At 40.1% G+C, this 16,776-nt stretch overlaps 1 protein-coding gene across 4 annotated transcripts in view; it reads left to right on the forward strand.

The window, feature by feature from the left end:
* The window catches only part of LOC109433660 (progestin and adipoQ receptor family member 4), a 151,573-nt gene that overhangs the window by 108,639 nt on the left and 26,158 nt on the right, over positions 1-16,776 (forward strand). For all 4 annotated transcript variants that reach the window (XM_029877979.2, XM_062844196.1, XM_062844198.1 and 1 more), the window contains exon 6: positions 7,192-7,332. In XM_029877979.2, the coding sequence (XP_029733839.1) occupies positions 7,192-7,332 (141 nt within the window). The remainder of the gene's footprint in view (positions 1-7,191; positions 7,333-16,776) is intronic.

Genomic DNA, 16,776 nt, shown 5'->3' on the forward strand with positions numbered 1-16,776 from the left:
TTATTGCTAATTTAGAGAAAAATTTCCACTTTACGGAAGATTAAAAAACTACCGCAGCTGTCAGACTGATGATTTTCAACAAGGTATCATCAGTCAGTCCAAGGATACCTTGGATCGAGCCTTGGATACGATGCCGATGATCATTATTTGTTGTTGCTTTCCAGAACATTTCACTTGGAAAGCATGCTTTGATTTGGCTAAATTTTTCAATGATGCGATGATTTTCATGGCTGCGGTAGGACTTTGACAGCTGCGGTAGCACTCGGCGGCTACCGCAGAGTGGAAAATTTTCTAAAAATCCGCAATATGAGCTGGGAAGAAATTCATCATGATCGAAAAAAAAAAACAATCTAGAGGGCGGTGCTACAATGACCTGAACAATTGTCAAACCACCCCAAATAGGCAAGACAAAGTTTGCCGGGACAGCTAGTACTCCATAAAAAAATGTATGACAAAACCGCTGGAATTTCTTTCACGACATATCAAAAATATCTTCATATTTTTTATCAGTAAGCCTTTTTTACGTCCTTTATAAATCGGTCCAATGTGTGATTCAGGCAAAAACTCGTAGTTTTTTTACCAGAATTTCCTAACTAGTAGGGCCTATACATGGCACAAATTTCCCAAATGGAGGAGAACGTGCCTCTGGAGCCGACCTATTGATGACCGTTGTATTTGTATGATTAATCATTAATTCTTCCAAAAATACACATCCTGCAGGAGCACCCAAGAGTTTTTACAGTGCTGTGTAAGCTAGCTTTTTCTATATAAAGCTATGTTCATTTAGAATCCGGAATGTCAAAATCACGTATATCTTATGGATGTAATAACAAACATAAAAGGTGAAGCCCTCAAAACAAAGGTTATTTATTGTACTTTTATGGAAAAATATCATTGAAATTATTTATTTTTATTTTTCACACATTTTCTCACTTTTTCAGTGTTGACCTCTCTAAAAATCTGCACAACGGTGGTAAATTTTAGCAACAACCTCTTCCGCACGTTTGTTCAACAAATAGGTCATCTATGCAGTGTCCTGAGTGCCTTGATTAGTCTGCAGAGGATTCCGAAGAAAAATTGCCAAACTTTTTTTTTATTGCGAAATGAGGGGCAATTCAGTGAATTGAGAAAACGCGAAATTTGAGTGTTTTTTTCGTTGATAAACACTACCCATCTGTGACGATACCACTGAACGTCTCCGGCTGTCATGGCAGCTCATCAAAATAGGTAAAACTTCTACGAATCCCTTGTGTGCGTTTTTGAAAAGCAGCACGCGATTCTTGAGGCTGTCATCCTAGAATGAATTGGTTCTCATCATCTTGTTGCGAAAAAAACATGCCCAGAGTTCGAACTTCTTGCCAAATCTTCAAATTCAAAGCAGATTTATCAATGAACCCAAGCTTTTTTCTTCCGAGGACACTTCCCTATGCCATGGTTAACAACATCTGTGCACATAACACATAATGGTTCTGACGATATTAACATTTTTCGCGACTGTCGTACCTGACCACGCTAAATTTTCAACGTGTTTGTGCAAGATTTTTTTCCTCCTCTTGTCTTCAATCTGAAATAACTTTTCATTCGTTGCAAGAAAATCGATGAAATTTTCACCATTTAAAGAGGATTAGTGTATGATCAGAGTGCTGCAAAAGAATGATGATTATGTTCATTGAGAGCGCCACTAGAAAATGTGACATGATTCCGGATTCTAAGTGAACATAGCTTTAAAAGAGCATGCGACTTACCTTCGGCTTCAACACAGAGGCGCCTAGCTTTTCTTGTCGAGCGATGTATTAGGGTGGGAGAGGTGTATCTCCTAAGACCGCCGCCGATATCCAGACCATGTCAATCACGCATTCTTTTGCCAATGAACTTCGACCATCTCGCGAATGCTTTCCCGCGGAAAGGGTTGGAAAAGTGGGTTTTCTAGGGGTTCACAATTACAGTGTACCGTAGAATTGCAAGTTCACTCCTCTTTTCCTTTGAGCTACGAACCCTGACGCTCTGATTGGCACATGGTCACAATTATCTCAATTATCGCATGAGCTTCTTTTGGCTCTCTTCGTGAACCGACCTCGAAAATCACAATGCAAGGCTTAAAAATCTTTAAACTCCTGATGTACGATCTTTATTTTTATTCTTGTCAAGTGGGAACAAACTTATGTCGCATTGGGTGGATTATCGTAACAAATACAGGTTGCGACATTGTCATTATTGTTATGCGATGGTTGAATTTTGATTCAGTGGTGATAGGCGGTGATCTGGGTCCGGCGATGAAGACCAGGATGCAAGCGCAACTCGGCACTACACACCGCGTATGCTAAGGAAAATTAGCCTTTGGCGTTCGTGACTTTGTTGTTTACGATTCGGCTTACATAACTTTCTCCAGGAATTTCTTACGAAGTTTGTCCATATTTTTTCCGGGACTCCACCAAAAGTTTCTTTTGTGGGATTATTTAGGATTGCTCCAGAAGTTTTCTCTGGAATCGTTCGAGGAATTTCTTCTGAGATTCTTAAACAGGTTCCATCTGAAATTCCTCCAGAGATTTCTTCCGGGATTTCATAAGCAATTCATTTGGAGTTTCCCCAGAATTTCTTCCTAAGATCCCCTAGGGTGTTCCTTCACGGGTTCCTTCGATTGTTCTTCATGGAATTCCCGAAGAACTTTATTCTGAGATTGCATCAGGAGCTCCTTTCTGGATCCTTCCTCTGAAAACTTCTTCCGGGATTAATCCAGGAACTCTTTCCGAGGTTCTTTCAGGAACCTTCATGAATTCATCTAGGAGCTCCTTCCGGGATTCATATGGCAACTATTTCCGTGAATTCTCCAAAATTTCTCCCGGTATTTTTCAAAGAACTTCTTCAGTAATCCTTTCAGGAACTACTTCCGCAATTACTTCAAGGCCTCCTTTCGAGATTCCGCTGGGTATTTCTTTTCGGATTCCTCCGAGATCTTCGTCCGACATTTTTTTAAAAGCACTTCCGTGATTCCTTCGGGAAAATCTTCCAGGATTCTTTTGGCAACTCCTGCTGGGGTTCCTTAGAAAATGCTTTCGGATTTTTTCATGAACTCCATTCAGGATTTTTCTAGAAACTCTTTTCTGGCTTCATTTAGGGGCTTTCGTGGAATTTCTACAGATCCTTCTGCAGTTCATCTGAAAGTCCGTACCGCTTTTGTATATGAAAACCCTATTTTTTTTTTGTATGGCCCGTAACGTTCGGCAGTACTCTACCCCTCTCCCTAGAGCGTAACGTAATTTGTGGACGGCGCCTTGGTCATGTGTCTGAAGATGAATTGGTTAAAATTATTGTAGATAGCAGCAAATTTGACAATGGCAATGGATATACTAATCTTTGCAACTCCATCCATCTTATTTGTACAAGCGAATAACTGTAGAATTATTCAACCTAGACTGTGGAAAAATGTGGTCAAAGTCAATGGAGGTACATTACATGTATGTAGTGTATACGGTCGCTATATCATGAATTTACATAACGTCTATCTTCAATTGCAAAAAAATACAAATCCAACGAAGCATAGGTGTTTTTAGTTTAGCGTTGTCCATGCCCCACGATCGCCATGTTATAGTGGTCATCTGGTGATGGTGAAGTTGCAACGTTGCACAATATCTTTATCTTTATCTTTCTGTCTGGGATAAACTTTTCGAAGGAAAATCCCCAAAATAAAGAAAAAATTAAAACTAAAAGTTTGTTGGCTATTTGGAGTTTCACCTGTAGCTCATGTACACGGTCGCCATGTCTTGTCAGGTCATCCATTGCTGTTTTATTTCTCCATTATCAAAACAATGAGATGCAATTCCCTTTGCCCTGAGAACCAATGGTTACGATATTACACGGTCGCCATGTGATGGACTGTTTCATCCGTCATCTTCCATTGAAGTCTCGTTCTCAACGATTTTATGAAATTTCTCAAAATACTGAACATTAGGCATATTTTTACAATTGATTCTGCACATCTCGATACTGAAGAGACCATCGAAACATATAAGAAGAGAACGAAATGAAGAAGCAGTTTGTGATGTGCACTAGATTGAAAACGCTTCCGCAACTGAGAAAAAACGTCAACAAACATATGTTACATCTGGACCAATATTTGAAAAGAGTGGAACAACCATTGCACGCCTCAGCTATTTACGTTTTTACTAGGCGTATTCGATTCATTAATGAAAACTTATCCTGTTAACAGATAGACTAAATACGCCCGGGAGAAACGGGCGAAGCAGAAATTTGCAACAGTCGTTACGCACTTTTCACATGTTAGTCTAGACTTCATCTTTCCAAAATGTGTTTGCATCATGTGAAAGCGACCATATTGTCATAAGGAAAGAATTTCTGGAGCAGAAATTAACTAGATCCCTTAGAGATAGAAATATTATGTCAAGATAAGGGGATATCGACAAGTAGGGAGGTGATATGTATGCTGATTGAAAGTACCGTTGGTCATGATTGGGAAAATTGATTGATTGATTTGTCTTTATTAGAGAGACTTTCAGCCCTTGGCTGGTTCGTCTCTCGATTGGGAAAATTTTCGAGTAACATCGAGATGCGGAAAGTCGACGGTATGAGAAATCAAACAGTTTTGTGGTTCATTTTTAATAGTGATAGTAAAGACTATGTCATTGCATCTTCTGAAAGTTAACTGCCTACAGCCAGGGAAACTTCTTTTGAACTTTTTTTTCGTATTCTACACGGTCGCCATGTAATGTACTAACTAGCAATGTATTAGAATTTATTCTAGTGGTCTACACGGTGTTCAATAAGTTCGGATACACAGTAAAATTGAAATTATTTCCCATCTGTAATTCAGATTTTCAAAGTGAATGTATTAATTGAAAGTTCACATAATACTGATCAAATACAGTATATGTTTTGAAACAAACTGTCCTTTATCCTTTTGTATTAATTGCAAATGTGTCTCAAGATCCTTTCAGCCGGCACGCACGTCTGTCATTGGTATTTCGTCTAGTTTTCATTGAGTAATGGTGTTAAGTTAAATCAAATTAGGTTGTTGTCCTCAGCATTAGTGGTAGCAACTATGGCCATACGAAATAATCTATAAAATTCAGATTGGGTGAAGTACGGACTCATTTTATTTTGATCTTTAAAATTGCTAAAATAGCCGCTGTACCTGTTTTAATGATTTTTGTTTTGTCAAAAAGCAAGGCTGCGTTATATCTCAGTTTAATCTATCATTATCTTTTCCAAAACTTGATTATATCCCTATTGTGACAAATTTTAACCAGAATTGGCTTTATATAATGTATTTACGCCTTTTTCATAGATTTAAGCACATTTTGACTAAACTTGCAAATTTACCACCATATCATCACTGAAATAGCAGTGTAAAGCTTTTGTCTATTAATTTAGTTATTCTAATTTAGTATAGTGAGATGTAAACTCAAACGTCAACGTTTTAGACTTCTGTAGCTTGAGCAACTTATCGAAAATTATTCCAGCGTGCCGGAGCTAACAAACTTTGGATACATCTAAGGCTTATAAAAAAAAGTAGAAAAAGACTTTATTCAAAACCATATGCTATATTTGATCAGTGTTATATGACCTATCAACAAATACATTTACTTTGAAAATCTGAATTACAGATGTGAAATTTTCTCAAGTTATATGGTGTATCCGAACTTATTGAACACCCTGTATATAAAGCCTGTATCCGCAATAATCGGGACACAGAAATACAGCTGTAACTCTGTAATAGATACATTAAAATTGCTCAATTTTGACCTAATAAAATCTTAAGATGTGTTCATCTCACCTACAAAATTTTATGTGAATCGGTGCAGTACTTTTTGTTGTAGCAATGAAAGAGTAGAATGTGCGCCATTGAATTTTGTTCAGCTCCTAGTTTTGCTTGTCAGCGCTGCAACTTTTGAATTCGTCAAAGGAAATGGCTGAAATTTTCAACACAAACCTCTCAATCTACATTTGTTGCATGGGCAAAATTTCAAAAAAATCGATGCACTATCAACTATTTTATAATCGAAACATGTATTGGGACTGAACGTGATTTTAGCCCCTCAGACAGCAATTAGCCAGCACCCTCTATTGTATCGATTGTACTATTGAAAGTACTTTACCAATAATCATCAAATTTTGCTGACATAATATATACATAATCAACTACCTTCTGTGAAAATTTCATGAAAATTGGTAGAGAAATTCAAAAGTTATGAATAGGCAAACATCACACATTAAAAACACGAAAAATTTTCACTATCACTCACCCTTATCAACACCAGTAGCTTTCGAACCAATCGATAAAAGTTGATGAAATTTTACATGAAAGTGTCTCTATAAGTATCATAACTGCTAACAAAATTTCATAATTATCATCACAGAACTTTGAACTGTAGCGTAAAAGAACCATCTACTATGCGAATGAAAATTGGTCATGATTGTACAAAATGCTTAAAACCACATCTGTTTGTTTTTCATGCACAGTTAAAAGTTATGCATCGATTTTTATGAAATTTGGCACAAATAATAAACATACACCAAAGAATTCTCAGTCAATTATTTGGCCAATTTTACCGATTCATTACAGAGCTACAGCCATACTTCTGTGTCCCGATTATTGCGGATACAGGCTTTAGTTACCTTTTTATAACTAACAAAACTTATCATTGTTTCACAGGAGAACCATTTAATATGTTATAAATTTAAAATTTCCCATGTGGTACACGGTCGCCATGTAATGCAGTGTTCTAATCGTCATATTCTACGAATTTGAAGCTCCCTTCACTTCCCTTCTCTTTTTCAATGAATGCTGTGGAGCACCACTGATTTTCGGCGAAATCGACAAATATTACCAGATCATTATGATACAATAATTTCCAGAATATAGTTTAAACCTTATTAAATCAGCATAAATTAAAACTAGTAGTTTCAATGTTCAGGGACGTTTTCAATGCCATCACTGAGGTTTCCCTTCTGTCAGCCATGGCCCGAGATGATGAATCATGTGTCACCAATTATACCCAAGTCACGTGGGAACTTTCACCGCCCTCATTACCCCGGAGTAGAACGACGTCAATCACCACCACCATACACACTAAACTAATTAGTGAACCCTTGACTGACTGACTGACTGTAGCAGAACTGCATACCTATAATAACTCGGACTTATTCTTGTTCTTTCCCTCGTTTCTACCGTAGGACGCCGTTTCGGCCGTGGGCGGCGTGATTGGAGCGATGCACATACCGGAAAAGTGGTTCCCCGGCAGTGTGGACATCTATCTCAACTCGCACAACATCATGCACGTGCTGGTGGTCATGGCCGTCTACTCGATGCACCAGGTAGGTATCCATCAGGGGGTGAGTGTAGGGACATCCTTAAGGTAATAAACACGCGTGACGACTGGCCATAACTGTCCCATATAGATAGCAATCCCCACATACCGTGAGACAATTATGCATCGAACGGCAAGCATGGTGGTGGTGGCGTGATGGAAACAAAGCGTAGGTGGTTATAATGTGATTTTCGTGGACTCACTCACAAGTGGTGAAAGCTTACAACAATGAAATCCGTTTGCGTTCATGACCTTCTCGGTAAGAGGATTTGCATTATGATATTTGCCCTGGAACAACTGGCGACAACCTAGATACTAGCTACTACATGCGATGTCTGCGATGATGGTGAGGTCGTGGGTGGGTGTTCTTTAACATACGCACTTTCTCATTCACATATCATGCATAGGAATGAGAAGTTTATCGAGTAACGTTGGGAAGAGGAAAACTGAAACATCGAGGTGTTGATGAAGGGAATAAGTTTTCATTGTCAGCTTAGCGATATAAAGACTTCCTGTCGTCACAAGTGGGAAAACGTGAGATATTTATAGGATTTGCTGAATGAGAAATTTAGTATAAATTTGGATTTTGAATATTTCTTTCCTGCCACAAAAGATCTCATGTACACATCTATTGAAAATATTTCATACTAGTTTCTCTTCCCCTAAAAATGCAGCTTGGCGTTTTAAAAACAAGGTCGGCAGGAGAAAACAACAGAAAAAGATCAAATTTTGCCATTAAAAATGAATAACTGAATGGCAAAATTTGTTATTGGCTAGTTGGGGATAAGTGCTTCAGAGCGTTAATGATTTATCATAAATTTAATCATGATTAATGATACTTTCGCAATTTAATCATTAATCAGTAATCATTAGAGGTTTTTTTAATCAATCATTAATCACTCATCATATAAAATGACTTACCATACAATATATATGATCCAATTTGAAATAGTTTAAATGCTGTTCTAAATACTACAACGTCTTTTATGCAGGTTATTTCTATGCAATTTCAGTTTATGCATCTTTTTTATGCCCTGCAATATTGTGCATAAAAAATGTAATAATGATGGTAACTATGGCAACGGCGGCTAGGTGGACGAGCAAAGGTAGATTGCAGAGGGTCAAAAGGGGTTTCAGCGGGGTACCAGGAGATAACAGGAGCGTTTTAGGAGGTTTCATGGTCCCGTCAGGGGGCTTCAGGGATTCTAGGAGGCCTCAGGAGTGCTTCAGGTGGCCTAACAGGGTCCTAGGGGAGTTCTAACGGGTCTCAGGGCCGTTTCTGGGGCATTCTATGGGGAACCAGGGCGCACCAGGAGGTTTTAGGGCATTTTAAAGGGTCTCATGAGTGTTTCGAAGGATTCTGGGGGCTTCTGGGGGTACCTTGAGGTCAGGGTCATTTACGGGGGTTCTCGAGGCTTTCAGGGGGTCTGCGGGGCGGTTTTATGAGGCATTAGAGGCGTTTCGTGAGTACCTGGAAGTCACGCTGGGGACATTGATATTTGGAGCAGGTCTTAGGGGCGTTTCCGGGGGCATTTCAGGAAATATCAGAGGATTTTCGGAGGCATTTCCATAAGTTTCAGAGGTTTTGCAGAGGTTTTCAAAGACATTACGCAGGCGCTATCGGGGGTTTCGAAGTGTCTCAGGTGCGTTACATGAGGCCGACGGGGTTTTCAGGGGATTTCGGGGGCATTTCAGGAAGTTTCAGATTATTTTTCGCGAGTTTTGAAGACGTTACAGGCGGAGGTGTTTTCGATGCTGGTCTCAAGTGCGTTACATGGGGTTCATGGGCGTTTTAGGTGCTTCGGGGGTCTCTGATGCGTTACATGGAGTCCAAGGGGATTTTATGGGATTTCTGATTATTTTTGACGAGTTTTGAAGCCGTTACGTAGGCGTTTTCAGTGCTTCCGGACGGTCTCAGGTGAATTACATGGGACCCGTGGGGGTTTCAGGCGAATTTTGAGAGGCGTTTCATAAAATTTCAGAGGATTTTCAGAGACCTCCTAAAGAAAATCCTCAAAACGCCCCAAAAATGCCTTGAAACACCCCTGTAACTTACATAATCTCATTGAAACGCCCTTGAAATTCCCTTAATTCCGTTTCAAATACCCCTGAAACCCCAAAATGTTCCTGAAACTCCCCTGATATGACCCTATCTCAAATGCTTCGAAACGCCCTTGAAACCTCCGTAATCCCATTGAAATACCCATGAAATCATCAAATTTCAATTTCAATAAACCCCTAAACCCCTTGAGACGCCCCTGAAACTCTGAAATGCTCTTTATACTATTGAACTATTGAAATGCCCATAAACGCCCTTAAAATTGTCCTGAGATCGCCTAAAACAACCCAATGAAACACCCCTGAAGACCCTTGGCCCCATTTCAAATTTTCAGAAGCAAAATCTGTCTTAAGTTATGCACAGATTTCCCTCTTTTGTGCCCATTTTAAATTATGCTTATTTTTGATTTATCCACCTCAGCCTTTAGCAAAAACCTGCGCTGTCGACACTCTTTCGTGACATGTGTTCTGCTTGGGAAGACGCCTCTGAGATCCCCGAGCGCCCATGAGATCAGTTGAAACACCCCTGAGCTCAACTAAAACCCCATCCTCTTGAGTTTTCCTGAGACCTCCAAAAACTCCCCTGAAATTGGCCGGAACCTCCGTGAAAACTCCTGAGACCCCCTGAAAGGCCTCTGAATTGTCCTGACATACTCGTAAACCTCGCTGAATTCCCAAGAAACCTCATTAAGCGCCCTTGAACTCACCTGAAACGCCCTTAAACCCTACTGAGATGCCCTGAAATCCGCAACATCCTCCTGCAACTTCCTGAAATGTCCCCAAGGTTCCCTGAAACCACTCGAACTTTGAATACTTTTGAGATTTCTAAAACTCCCCTAAAACCCTATGAAACCACCTGAAACCCTCTGAAATTCCCTGAAGCGCCATAGAGCCACATGAGATCCCCTAAAACGGTATTAATACGAAATGTCATAAACATGTAATTTGGTTATTTGCTTATTTTACTGTCCCTAGTGGATTGTTTTTATCGTTGACATGATTAACTTTCTATAACTAATCAGCACTAATGATTGCCTAGCTTGAAACAAATTTGCCTCTGGAGCCGACCTTACGAGTGCCGCCATTTTACCCGGAACTTCGTGGCATTTTCAAGCCACGACTGCGAACGCTCGGCAGTTGAGCCAACGAAGCAAGCTAGCAAGAAAAAGAAAGTGTAACCGTGGTAGCGTTGCCTGACGAGAGGAACGAACAAGCGACGAGGAAGTAAAGCGAAGAAAGTGGTTGCAGTTCAAGGATGGGTAAGAGGGTTTTCTGGGGAGCTTAGATGAGAAGAGGAGATGAATAGGAACAGGGGGAAGACAGGAGAAAGGATTCAAAGGGATTGCCAGAGGGATTGTGGAAAAGGAAGGGGAGATCTAGAAGCGAGCTTCAGGAAGGATGGATGGCAAGAAAAGTTTAAGGGTAGACCATGTGGAGTTTCAGGGGAGCTCAAGGGGGCTAGGGAGATTTCATGTAGTCGAAGAGCAGTTATTCAGCAAGACTACCCGGATAAAAACTAACCATAGGGTGTTTGGTGAAAACCATTCCTGCACCATACAGTGTGCCAGCTGCAGTAAAGTGTATTGTAATGAAATGGTTCGCACATTGTGGCTACTATACATTTACATTCGATTTTTATGTAACAATATATGTCTAAATTTAGTCATATTAGAGTTACACTGACTCAGACTGACTGGTGTCAGAAAGTTTGATTTGTACTTCAGGGGCATTCTAGGAGGTTTGATCTAGAGAGTTTGAAGCCCTTTCAGTAACTTTTCAAGAAGTTTAAAGAGCGTTTACCGAGCATGATCGAATAACTGACACATAACTACAGCATACCAAAGTCAGGTATCATACCAAGACAAGGTATTGGTTGGTTAATCATGTACTGAAAATAGCTTATTTTGGTTTTATGTAGGCATTGAGTTACCGCCAAAAATATCTCAACGTGTTATTAATTTAGTGTTGAGGACCTGAGTTTGGTAGTCTATTTTCTCCTGCTCGAGTTCAGAAAAAGCTCCAGGGCCGTATCTGAAATATTATTTAACTTCTTCAAACAACCCTGAGACGCCTCTGGGACCCAATGAAATGTCCCTGAAACTCCCTCAATCATCCTTGAATTCTCCTGAGACTCACTGAAAGCCCCTGAAATCCCCTAAAGCCCCTCTGAAACTCTCTGAATCTCCATAAAAGCTGTTATAGTACAATTATCTTGAAATTAGTTCCATACTGATTATAGCTCTCAATCAAGATACTCTTTCGAATAGTTTTCTAGATAACTTGTACCATTATATGAATACCACAAATCTGTCCCAGATATAAGACACCCCTGAGGCCTCCGAGCGCCCCTGAGATCATTTGAAACGCCGCTGGACCCACCTGAAACCCCCTCTCTTTGATTTCTCCTGAAGCCTCCCAAAACGCCCCTGAAACTCGCCGTAATCTCCATTAAACCTCCTTGCGCACCCCACCCCCCCCCCCCCCTGAAATGCCCTTGAATCGCCCTTAGATCCCCGGAAACCTCCCTGAATCCCCAAAAAGCCCCCTGAAGCACACTTGGAACCTCTCCATCTTTCTGAGACCCCGTGAAATCCGTCTGCGTCTTCCTGAGATTCCCTAAAATGTCCCCGAGTTCTTCTGAAATCACTCTGAATACTCCTGAGACTCCTTAAACTCTTTTGAGACGTTGAAGCCCCATATGAAATCCCCTAAAACGGCATTTCAAGCAGAACCTTTCAATCCGACGTAACTCGCTAATGTAAACAAATCCGGGTTTTCAGCTACGTGTATGATTCATAAAGCAAATAAAAGAATCCACATAAACGTTTGATCTTTTATTGCTTTATTTGTTTAACCAAGCATATTTTTCGAAACGACGTATCTAACTTTTTTGATGTTTACAACTTTGCTGATAGAATTCATTGTGAAAATGATACGGAATGAGTAAGTTTTGTTCTTACCTAGTGCATGCTATATCCCTGGTGATGTAAACCTCGAAAAAACTTATGAAAAGTCTTATTATATAAAACTCTTTTAATTAAATGGTCATCAACATTATCCATGAATTTACTCAGGTCAGTGAAAAAGTTAGATACGTCCGTTTGAAATATTATGCTTGATTTGTTCATCAACAGTGAAATCCAATTTCCATTCAAAATCGCGAACTGCTGTTAATTTTTTTTATTTTATTTTTTTCTAGGGCTGATTTAGCTGCAAATTTGATTGTGTAATAGCCAAATTTAACATTTTTCGGAGCATCTACTAAAAAGTTAATCACTATGTGAAATGTGGTACCACAGACAAACAGACGTTCTTAGATGAAATTCATCAAAAACTATTGCCCGATGTCATTTTCATGAGCACACTGCCACCTGTTGGTATAATCGCGCGCGACACTGTCGGACATGATGGATTTCGATTTGACGTTTTTCTGACACGCACACTACTACACAAATTGCCTGTAATTTTCGTTTGCATCATTCAGCAACGTGTACACTGGCAAACGTCAAAGCGACCGAACACTAGCACCTCTGGTGGAACGATCGCGCAAATCAAGTGAAATTTGAATTTGTCGTTAAATGCATGTGCCAAGCCGTTTTGAAGAGTGTTACGTCTGTTTGTCTGTGGTGGTACACTGGAAGCTCTATTTATGCCATGCTCTAGAAGCTGTTGAGGGGGTTTCAGGAGTCTTTAAAAGCCTTCCAATAAAGACACTCTGAAGCGCCTGGGAGACCCTCTGGGGCTCTCTAAAATCCTCTGAGACCCCCTGAAATGCCTCTGAGCCCTCCTGGTACCCATTTGAAACCCAATGAGATCCACTACAACGCCTCTGAAATCTACTGAAGAGCCCCTGAAACCTTCGGAATCCCCAGAAGCGCCCCTGGCACTCCCTGAAACGCCCCAGAGACCCCCATGATCCTTCTGGAACTCGTCTGCGACCCCCATGATTCCCCTGGAACCCCCTAGTAGCACACATGCTCTAGAAAAGTATATGAAACTCTTACATAACTAAATTGATTCATACAAGAGTTGCATATACTTTTGTAGAACATGTGTGCTACTCGGGCTCTGAAACGCACCTGAGACCCCCTAAAATTCCTTTAAAGCGCCCCTGAACCTACCTGAGATCTACAGGTACCCACTGAAGCCCACTGTATAATCCTGTGAAACGCACCTGAGTCCTCCAGAAGCACCCCTGAGAACATTTGAAACCTCCAGGAACCCACTAAAATCTCCTGTAAACCCCTGAAACGCACCTGAGATCTTTTGAAACGCCCCTGAGACCCTCTAGGAGCACCCTGAGTCACATTGAACGCCTCTGAGAACTACAGGTACAGCATTTAAACCCTCCGAGATGGCCTAAAACTTTCCAGAGATTCCCTAGAACACCCCTAAGACCCCCTGAACCGCCATTTAGATCACTTGGAACCTCCTGAGATCCCTTGCAGCATTCCTGAGGTCCCCTAGAACCCTCTGAGGCTACTTGTAGCACTCCTAAGACCCCTGAAAGATCATCTGGAGCCGCCTGAGGCCCCCTGAAACAACCCTGAGATGTCCTGGTATCCCCCTGGAAACCTCTGAAACATTCTTAATGCCCATGTTGGTGGCAGTAGCTCTTCTCTGGAGCCACCAATCGGCAGCACGATTGGTGTGATGTTCCTCTTGCGGTGGGACAAGATTATATACTTACTGATTCCAGTAGCGCATCGCGATGATTAATCGACGATGATCAGGATGACGAAACCCACAGTCGTTTCACGGTACCGTTGCGAAGGGATACGGTATTACATTCCGTGTGTGCCAACCAAAAGACTTGACGCAACGCGTTACTTTCAAACACCGATACTACTCACTCAGAGTAGGAGGCTCAAGAAGGAGCCTCTGTAAAAGCCCCTGCGATCTCCTGGTATCCCTCAAACACCTCCCCCTCCCCCCTTGAGACACCCTGAAACGCCCAGCAACCTCCCTCCTGGTTCTGAATAGCTTTCTCTCTCTTTCTATGCAAGGCATAAAAAAAAGTGCATAAATTAAAAGTGCATTAAAATAACCTGCACAAAAAGAGATTTTAGAGTATTGAGAGGAAAAATCTTGTTAATACAGATAAGTAAATATATACAGAACATATCAGCCAAAACAAAAATTGGTTGCTCAGGAAAGAAAAAAATACAAAAATGCTCAAACTATACTATAAGTTCAAAAAAGGCAGGGATGAGGCTATCGTTGTGTAGAGAGCAATCCTTTCTCACGCAAGAGGAAGAAGTGGCTGATACAGGAGGAGTTTCAATGGAAGTTCAGAGGGCTAAATGGGATTTAATGGAGTTTCACTGTAGTTAAGGAGGGGATTCAGAGAGCTTGCATTCAAGTAAGGTTTAGGGCGTTTTCATGGGACTTTAAATGAGAAGAGGGGATGAATAGGAGCAGGAAAAAGACAAATAGGAAGATTCAAAAGGATTGCATGAGGGATTTTTGTGAAAGGAGAAGAGGAAGATTCAATGGCGGTTAAAAGGAGGATTTAGAAGAGAGTTTCAGAAGAGTCTCAGAGAAGTTTAAGAAGGGCAGGTGGCAAGAAGAGTTTGAGGTAGATCATGTGGGGTTTCAGGGGACTCAAAGGAGCTAGGGAGATTTCATAAAGTCGAAGCGATAAACACGAAGGTATTCAGCAAGTCTATATTGTGGGAGCTGAGTTAGATTCTCGGTCGACTCAAAACCTTTTCGTAATGAAAATGTTATAAACATTCGTGAGCGTAGAGAACTATCCGAAAGAAAAAGAAGTGTGGATTCAGGAGGAATAGTGTTCAAGAGATTTCACAGGGTTTCAGGAAGTAGAAGTAGAGAGTTTCAACCTGGATCAAAGAGGCGGTTAGCAAGAAAACCAAGTGAGTTCCATGAGAGTCACACTACTTTATTTGAAGAGTTTGAGAGGGAGAATGGGGTCTCCAGTTAGCCTAGTGGTTAAGGCTATGTGAATCGCCAATCCGGAGACCCTTCAATTAATAACACTAGTTTACAAAATAAAACGAAAGTCGTGAACTTCTGTCAACGACCAAAAATTTGGAAGCACAATCAGCGCTAAGATTTCAAAATCGTGTTTAAAAAATTTTTAAGTAGAACAGTTTTTGAGTTTTAGCTCAATATTTAGTTTTACAACTTTTTAAAATATGGAATTTACTAAAATTCAAATATCTTGCGTTTTGTTCAACCAATATTAAATCTTTTTCCATAATTTGAAAGCAGAATATAATACTATTCGATCAGCTGAGTGCAGGTTTTGCGTCAGATTGATGAAATTCAAGACATTGGCGAGTTTTAGGGACGATCTCCTTAAATTTAAGCAAAATTTCCAAAAATATATGAAAAAATGTATTTTTTTCAATAAGAAAAAACAATTTTAAAGTTCTCATCCTTTTTCTTTGACATGTCATATGTAGGCGAGTTACAGTAAAAAAAATCAGCTAAATTTGAACATTGAATACAGAGAATGATATGTGTGAAGTGAGCGAATTTGTTAAAAAAGTAGAACAAAAATCGATTTCAAATCATCAACCTTATATGGAAAGTCGAAAAAATTTCTGCTCTACTGTATTTTTTTTTCCTTCACGTTTTCGAACTCAGGGCATGATTCTACACCAAAAATGATCATCAGCTTACCTAGTTCAAAAATACTGTAAACTAGTGTAACTGAGGAAGTGCTCAAAGAACACTAAGTTGAAGAGAGACAGTCCAAGTTCCAGTGGGAACAAAGAGCATTCAGAAGAAGAAGAAGAAGAAGAGAGGGAGGAATGAAGCACTAAAAAGGGTTTCAGAGCATTCAGGGGGATTTCATCTGTGGTAGTTTTGTAAATAACTGAGTAGGATTTGCTTATCTGGAGGGGATTATTATCAGAACTGTCAACTGAACAAATACCACATCATCGATTGAGAAGCAGGGTAAAAGGAAATAAAAGGTAGAACGTAGAATGCCGGAGGAGTATCAAAACGGAGAACAAGAGGATTTTCAGGGAGAGCAACAGAGGAACAAAAAGAAAGGCTTTACTATTACTTTAGAGCTTTTAGTAGAACTTGTTACTTCAGACTCTAGTTTAATTTAAAAACGCTTCACTAATACTTCATTTTTGCAAAAGAAAATAAAAAATGAATAACTCTTTTAAAGAAAAACTAGAAAGGACGGGCAAATTCCTTTTAATTCTACTACTGTGCTTATCTTCGGACAGATAGGCCTATTTCGTCTGTGACTTACAGACTTCTTCAGTGTCAAGTGCTCGACTGAAGAAAACCTCGCATTCGTTGTGGTATTTATACTAGGAGTGTATGTGTAGGTACGTGTGTGGGTAAAAGTGTAGGTATAAAAATGTAGGTACAAAATTGTAGGTACAACATTGTAGGTACAGATTTG

This window comes from Aedes albopictus, chromosome 1, assembly GCF_035046485.1.
Source record: "Aedes albopictus strain Foshan chromosome 1, AalbF5, whole genome shotgun sequence".
In the NCBI taxonomy this organism is placed as follows: Eukaryota; Metazoa; Arthropoda; class Insecta; order Diptera; family Culicidae; genus Aedes; species Aedes albopictus.